The 8,060-nt window shown below is 51.2% G+C and overlaps 1 protein-coding gene across 3 annotated transcripts in view; it reads left to right on the top strand.

The window, feature by feature from the left end:
* Positions 1-1,982: 1,982 nt before the first annotated feature.
* PICK1 (protein interacting with PRKCA 1) overlaps positions 1,983-8,060 on the top strand; it is an 18,050-nt gene continuing 11,972 nt past the window's right edge. The window contains exons 1-4 of one of the 3 annotated variants that reach the window (XM_007454033.1): positions 1,983-2,159; positions 2,462-2,559; positions 3,671-3,782; positions 7,522-7,650. In XM_007454033.1, coding sequence (XP_007454095.1) covers positions 2,519-2,559; positions 3,671-3,782; positions 7,522-7,650 — 282 coding nt within the window. In that variant the 5' untranslated portion in view covers positions 1,983-2,159; positions 2,462-2,518. Of the gene's footprint in view, positions 2,310-2,461; positions 2,560-3,670; positions 3,783-7,521; positions 7,651-8,060 lie in introns of all 3 variants that reach the window. The other 2 variants (XM_007454032.1, XM_007454031.1) reach the window with 2 other exon arrangements.

Here is an 8,060-nt window from a genome sequence, read left to right as displayed (position 1 = left end):
CCAAGATAGAGCCCAGAAGCCTACATGTGAGATACCTCCCAGGCAAGTCTGAAGCAGGGGCCCGAGCATCCTAAGGCCCTCGAAGTGTGCCATCAGCCCTGCCCTCTGAAGTAGGTGGGCAAAATGATTATAATGAGGAATGACAATAAAAACCTCTGATGTCATTAAAAAGTCTACAAATAACAAATGCTGGAGAGGGTGTGGAGTAAAGGGAACTCTCCTGCACTCTTGGTGGGAATGTAAGTAGGTGCAGCCACTATGGAGAACAGTCTGGAGGTTCCTCAGAAAACTAAAAATAGAATTACCATATGATCCAGCAATCCCACTCCAGGGCATGTATCCAGACAAAACTATAATCCAAAAAGATACATGTACCCCTATGTGCATAGCAACACTATTTCTGCCTGCGAGAGGTGGATTAGAGCTGGGCCTGGGAGATGGGGAGAACAAGGAAGAAAAGAGGAGGCTGGGCATCTTGCCCTCACCTGGGGAGAGGGACTGGAGTGGGCTGGGTGGGGGGTGGTCAGGAGGCTTGAGGGACAGCTGTGTCATGTGAATTGTTTACAAAGCACTCATACTTGTTTCTCCTTTTTATCTTGATCTTTGGGAGAGTCATTTTCCCCAGTCTACAGATATCGGAAGCTCAGAGTCAGGTAGTGACTTGCCCCAAATCCCCCAGCTACAAGATGGCAGCATCTGGGCTTGATCTAGGGCGACTGTGAGGTGGAAGAACCACAGTCCATGTTAAATTATCTGGGTTTGGAGACTGCTGATTTTTTAGAGTCGAAATTCTGGCCTGCAAACAGGGCTTGGAGGTCCCAGTCCTAGCTCTGCCGCTGACCACCTGGGAGACAAGGGGAAGTGCCTCTCTGAGCCTCAGTTTCCTTTACCTGCACAATGTGGCTGACAATACTTGTTCTTCTCTCACAGGGTCAAGGTGAACTTTGAAATCCTGTGAAAGTGATCTGAACAGCGGAGCAGTGGGTACATGGGAAAGTCGTCGCTGTTGTGGCGTTCTGCACAACTGCTGAAACTCAGATAGTTCCCTAAGGAGGGGGTGGCGTGCAGCTCCAATCAGGCCATGGGATATGTGGATAATCATCCTTCTGCATTTCTCCCTCCTCTGCTGCCCCTGGGAGGAAGCTGGACGGGCCTGGGCCCATGCTGCCTGGATGAGGCAGATGCCAGCGCTGGGTCTCTGGGAGTACCAACCCTCTCCGGGGAACTTACTTTACACAATACCAGTGGCAGCAGAGGTTGTTGGGGAGATGAGATTTGGACCCTTCGGCTGGGAAGCACTGATGGCGTTCCCTGAACCTCAAGTACACAGGAGCTGTTACTCTCAAGGGGACCCCAGGGGAGCTGCTCAAGACTAAGGAAGGAGCGGGGATGTGAGGAGTCTTTCACTAAATATCACAGAAAGCATCTGCCTCAGTGCTCTTAGTTTGCATTTGGAGAAAGGAGGCTCGTAAAGGAAAGGGAAGGGAATCCAATCTGTCAATAGCAGAGCCACTGACCACAGGCGTGCAGGTGTTAAGACGGGCACTGAACTAGGTGGCAGGAGTCTCAGGGTCGAGATCTGGATCTTATATTAACTGTGAGCGGCTCTGGACTCTCTTCCCCTCTCTGGCCCTTAGTTTCCTGGCCTGCAAAACTCCTATTAGGCTGGCATCTCGAAGTACCCTTCCAGCTCGGACACTGTCATTCTAGTAGAGGAGTGACGGCACCCTAGGACGGGGTGCTGAAAATGTGAAAGGGAAAGTGTCGGGGTTTGTAGTCCACTGAACTTCTCTGGAGGTCTCCCCGCCTAAGGATGCTTCCGTTGCCACGGCAACCAGCCAGGCGGCTTGGTCTCCAGGCGTCCCGCTGAGGAAGCTGGGAAGAACCCTGACCTTACCAAGATGGCGGCGGCCACAGGGCAAGGGGCGGGGTTGAGCGCCGTCGGCCTGCCCGGACGTTTCCTCTCTTTCCGCTTTTTCATGCTAAAGGGGACCTTCCGTCAATACTTGTTCTCTTTCCTCGTTCTGGGAACCCAGGGAGGTAGGGAGGGAAGGGTTGCCTGTAGGGACCCAGGCAAATACCCAGTGCGGGAAGACGGGACTTCCGCGTCCCCCCGGAAGTGACGCGACAGTCGCGGCCGCCGACAGGTGGAACGGCAGGTGGATTCAGGTGCCAGCCTGGCCCGGACCCGGCTGTGGTACTGACGCTTCCGGTGAGCGACAGAGGCGAGCCCCCAAGGGCCTGGAGACCCGTGGGCCGGGCTCTGGAATCCGAGGCCCCGACCTGGCCTGGAGTCCCCCCTGTACCTAGTAAGAATCACCTACCCACCCCCCACCTCGGGGACTACCATCAACGTCCGGAGGGGAGGCGGAGGGCCCGGCTCTCCCAGATCGCCGGGGTTGGGGTTGGCATTTAGGCACTGGTTCCCTAAGCCCTGCGCTCTTTTCTTTCCCGGATCTAGTTCCCCATTCCCCTGCCGAGCTGGGCAGTTAGCCAGCCCACTGAAACTCTCGGAACCATGTTTGCAGACTTGGATTATGACATCGAGGAGGATAAACTGTGAGTATGTTGTTACCCCCAAGTCCCACTAATGCAGGAGCCCCAGGTCTCTCAGGTGCCTGGACTTACCAGTTCCACAGACCCTTGCTTCTCAGCAGATTAGGTCTCGTACTGTAGCAGAAATGAATCCTGCCCTTCCAGGAGCTCACCATCTGTAGGGGGCTGTGGACACATTGATGGATAAATACAGTTCAGGGCCATAAGGGTGCTAATGGAGAATGACCTGGCTACGAGGAGAACCGAGCAGGCCAAGCAGTCCCTCTGCTGGGGTGTTCAGAGAAGGCTTCATAGAGGAGGTGACAGTTGAGCCACATTTTGAAGGATGAACAGGAATATCATAAACGTACTTTCCTCCCCAGCGTAGATGATCAGAGGGGCACATTTTCAAAAATTAAGTTAGTTTCCTTAATAGAATATATTCTCCCGCAGAGCAAGGACTGGGTCCAATGCCTTTCTGTGTCCTCAGCACTTAGTATGGTGCTCGGCATCAATAGGTTGTTAGCAAATGTTTGTCAAGTGAATAAGTGAGAATATTTACCACAAAACATAAATAAGTGCTAATGTATAGTGAAAACTGAGAGGTAATTGAGTACAGCAATTGACAGATGGGTGATGGATAGTTTAACAGGAGAAGGCTTCCTGGAGGAGGTGGCTGTTATGTTCCATATGTGCCTGAGAAGGTGACAAGGATAGGGTCTGACTCAAATCTTAGAGAGAGAATGAAGGAAAGGGAAGGGGGACGTATTTTTACGGAGTGCCTGCTCTGGTGTTAAGTGCCTTCCATGTACTTTCTTCCAAGAACTTTGGTAAAGTGGCCATTTTTTATCCATACCATTTTGTGGATGAGGAAACTGAGATGCAGAGAGGGTGACTTACTTACCCAAGTCCCACAGCTGATAAATGGCTGAATTGGGATTTGATCCCCCATCAGCATGGCTCTAAAAGCTCTGTGACGTTCCAGCACAAAATGCTGTCTTTTTGGCCAAGTGTGAAAGAGAAAAGGCTATGCAGCACTTGGAGGCTCTTGGGAGCTGTAGAAGGCTTGTCTGTCCCCGTCCCCTCCAGTCATCCTTTCTCCAGGGGACTCAGCTGCACGTGCTTCTCTCTTCAGCGGAATCCCTACTGTACCTGGGAAGGTGACCTTGCAGAAGGATGCTCAGAACCTGATTGGGATCAGCATTGGAGGAGGAGCCCAGTACTGTCCCTGCCTGTATATTGTCCAGGTATTGAGTGCTTTGGAGGTGGAAGGGAGGTGCTGGAGGGGGCGAGCCACCTCCCTACTTGGGCGTGACAAAGGTTCATTTCTCCACTCTGCACAGCTGACTCCTCATTCTCTTCAGAGGGGCTTCCCCAAACACCCACTGTCAGTAGGTCCACCCTTGTTTTTCTCTATCATTTCAGTCTGTTCTTTTCCTTCTCAGCACTTATCACCATCTGTACTCATGGATTTGCTCATTAGTTCTGTATCTAACTTCTTTTCCAGACTCTTTGCACTATGAGGGCAGGATCCCAGTTTGCTTTTTCACTGCAGTCAACACCTTGTACAATGCTTGGCAAATAGCGGACCTTCAATAAAAATGTCATCAGTGAATCAATAAAATTATCAGCCTTTGGTACTAACACAAGTGAAGCATAATGGAAAGACTAAAAGACTATGAAATAATAATGGCCTGAGTCCAAGTGCAAGCTTCCCTGCTTATTAACTAGTTACTTAAGCTCTCTGGGCCTCAGTTTCCTCACCTGGAAAATGGGGACATAAAATATGTAGATCTGGGCATCTTTGGGTTGTTGTGAAGATTAAAATGACATCACACAATGTCCGGCCCTTAAGCAGCACTCCCTCGATAGCAGCTGCTACTACTTTTATGACAGTTCACTTTCCCAGATGATCTGCCAGCGATACTAAACAATTCTGTGGTCCTTATAAGAAGGGCTGCCATGGTGATATTCTGTCAGCTGTGACGCAGGAGTGGGGACAGGCCTCGTTTAGTATGTGGCTGGTCAGAGTCAGTGATCTTTCTGTACCGTTGGAAGGAAGCTGGCCCCTCTCAGACATAAACTTGATCTGGATTCCAGCTATGTTTTAACCTTCTCAGCTATGTAGCCATTGGTGGCAGATGGGAAACTGCAGTTTCTCTGAGGATCTTGCAAAAGAGTCACTTCTAAGGCCTAGAAGATGGAGATTCCCTGGATCTGGTCTTGCCTGCTTAGGGTGTGGCCTTTACGAGCACTTTGGCCTCCTCTGGCCCAGGAGGTGTTAGGGAGGCCTCCCCCAGGCCTGGCCTCCTTGCCATCTCCCTGCTCAGCCTCCCCTGCCACCTCCCCCTCACCACCTGTGGGGGGCCAGGTTTGTTCTTAATATGAACTGTGATTATAAAATAATAGAATTGATTTTTCTCAAAAGTCAGTTTTTTTTATTTTTTTATTTTTTTATTTTTTGCAGTACACGGGCCTCTCACTGTTGTGGCCTCTCCTGTTGCGGAGCACAGGCTCCGGACACACAGGCTCAGCAGCCATGGCTCACAGGCCCAGCCGCTCTGCAGCATGTGGGATCTTCCCGGACTGGGGCATGAACCTGTGTCCCCTGCATCAGCAGGCGGATTCTCAACCACTGCGCCACCAGGGAAGCCCAGTCAATTTTATTTTTAATCAAAGGCTATCTGACTTGCTTTGAACAAGTCAAGAGTACTAAAAGGCTAGTGTCAAATAAGCAATCCCCTCTGCTCGTCGCCTTCTCACCACACTTCCCCCACCCCAATCCCAGAAGCAACACCGCTTCCCACCCTTTTAGCTGTTGATTCAGGTATGAGGTCCCATTTTTCTCAGTAAGATGTTTATCCTGTTATTTTTTGGTCTATTGCTTATAAACATCTGTCAGCTTCTCTCAGTCTAGGAGCTAAAAATTTAGCTTTCTTCCAAAACCTGTTTCTTCTTACTCTGTCTTCTCAACATAGTTATCGTGTCAATTTTGGTTAAATCGGTATCAGTACAACAGATATTATGTTTGGGAAATATTTTCTGAAGGCCTGGCCAGGCTCTTTCGTAGCCACTAGAGATAAGAAAGCAAGAAAACAGAGACCCCGCCCTCAGAGAGCTCGGAGCATAGTAACATGCTGTTTTTTTGTCTTTTTTTAAAAATGGCATAGTGTTTGCATATGACCTCCGCACATCCTCCCGTATAGTTTATTATTATTATTATTTTTAAAATAAATTTATTTATTTACTTATTAATTTTGGCTCTGTTTGGTCTTCGCTGCTGCGCATGGGCTTTTCTGTAGTTGCAGCGAGCGGGGGCTACTCTTCCTTGTGGTGCACAGGCCTCTCACTGCGGTGGCTTCTCTTTTGTGGAGCACGGGCTCTAGGCTCACCGGCTTCAGTAGTTGTGGCACATGGGCTCAGTAGTTGTGGCGCACGGGCTTAGTTGCTCCACGGCATGTGGGATCTTCCCGGACCAGGGCTCGAACCCGTGTGCCCTGCATCGGCAGGGGGATTCTTAACCACTGCGCCACCAGGGAAGCCCTCGTGTGGTTTTATAGGTGAGCAGACCCAGGCTCCTGGCCCAGGTCCCTAGCTGGCTAAGTGGTAGAGGCCAAGTTAGAAAGCAGATCTGACAGGCTCCAAAGCATCCACGTGCTCTCCTGCTGTACCAGATGGCACTGCCTTAAGACTCTAGAAATGCTGGTCCCTGCCTGCCTTCCGCCCCCCCCCCCGCCTTAATCCCTGCGGCTGCTTCGGGGGGCCCAGAGGCTTCAGTGTGGATTGTCTGCCAAAACCCGCGACAGTCTGGGAAACGTCCGCTGCTGAAGCTCCAGCAGGATGTGGGCAGGGAGGCCAGTGGCCGGCGCTGGGGCCGTGGCGTTCCCGTGTCCTCCGTGTTCCCCAGAGAAGGGGTCGTGTTCCCCAGAGAAGGGGTCGTGGAGGGTTGTGTGCGTGGGGAGGGAGCCTGGAGTTGAGTCTGTCCCCCTGCTTTCTACCTTGCCTTCCACCCACCTAAGGATGTTTCCAGAGGTCTGTTTCCTGGCCTGCTGGCAGTTTCCAGCAAAGACTAGCTTTCTTTCATCAACCCCCTCTGCAGGCCCTTGGATCCCCGCTGTTCCATCTTCCAGAAATGGCTATATATCTTTTATTGTTGTGATCTCCTTTACCACTCTTTTTCAAATAATTAATGATGTTTTTATTGTGATTCTGGAAGGTAGCAGAAAGAAACGTTTGTCTTAACTATTTTATTTTTTTCTTATAATATTAACATATATGAAACATCATGAAATATTCTTTCTACGTGCTTTGCATAGGAAACTTGGAAACTAAAGATAAGGTGTAGGGGAGACAGCTAATAATTTTGGCGTCTTTCCTAGTGGTTTTTGCCTGATGTGACTTTTGTATTCTTGGGTCCATCTCTGCATACACTTGTGTAGCCTGCTCACCCCTCGCCCCAAGCGTCCCCCATACATCTGTCCTTTAACAGACACATTCAGCTGCACTCAGCCAGTGAGTGCAGACCCTGTGTTAGGGGTCATCTTGGGAGAAGGGGCTCACACGTGTGGCGGGGCCCTTGCTCCTTGGAGACAGAGATGAAGTGCAGGAACGGATAAGTGGTGCCTTGGGGCTCCGAGTTAGCTCAGTGCAGTGTTGTTGGAAAAAAATCTCAAGAAATGACTTGGGAGGAGCAAACACTCCTGTAATTGTGTAAGGTTTTGTGTATTTGATACCAGAAGAGGAAAGTCTCATCAGTCGCATTTACCTCCAGTTCCCCCTTCCCCTCCCCCAAGAATGTGGGTCACTCGTTTCTGGCTGTTAGGGTGCTTTCTCCCCTTGCCCTTCTCCAGCACCACTTAAGGGATAGAGGGCAGAGACCAGGACAGAGCTGGGTGCCGGTTGGGGTGGAGGGAATGACTGTCCCCTACCAGGTTTCTTCCCAGCTTTCCTTTTCTCCCTCACCCACCCTCCCTTATGCACCTACAGGTGTTTGACAACACCCCAGCCGCGCTGGATGGCACCGTGGCAGCTGGCGATGAGATCACCGGGGTCAATGGCAGGTCAATCAAAGGAAAAACTAAGGTGGAGGTGGCCAAGATGATTCAGGAGGTGAAGGTGAGGGCTGCTGCGGGACCTCCAGCCTGCCAGAGGGCCTGGAAGGGGGGACTGGCCCTTTCACAGCTCCCTCCTCGGTGCATCAGGGTCTGGGTCACATCCCGGCTCCGTGTTCATTCAGTAGATACTATTTATGATCCAGGACTTGTGCTGGGCTTTGGTGAGACAGTGGGCACCAGGACTGAAAGGTCCCCGTCCTCGAGCTCCCAGGGGAGCTGTCAGACTTGGAACCACTCCTCAGGGCGGGCCAGTGCGTCCCCAGTCAGGGCTGGAGCCGAAGCTGGAAGTCTGAGGTGAAGCTACCTGGGTCAGTAGACATCCAGTAAATGTCCACTGGGCCATGCTGGGCCCAGGAAGTTGTAAGAGGGAAAGGGGGACCCCTCCCCCCAACCCCCCCCCCCTGGAGGACC

The sequence above is a fragment of the Lipotes vexillifer genome, unplaced genomic scaffold (genome assembly GCF_000442215.2).
Source record: "Lipotes vexillifer unplaced genomic scaffold, Lipotes_vexillifer_v1.1 scaffold382, whole genome shotgun sequence".
Lineage (NCBI taxonomy): Eukaryota > Metazoa > Chordata > Mammalia > Artiodactyla > Lipotidae > Lipotes > Lipotes vexillifer.
This window is presented reverse-complemented; position numbering and strand designations above follow the sequence as displayed.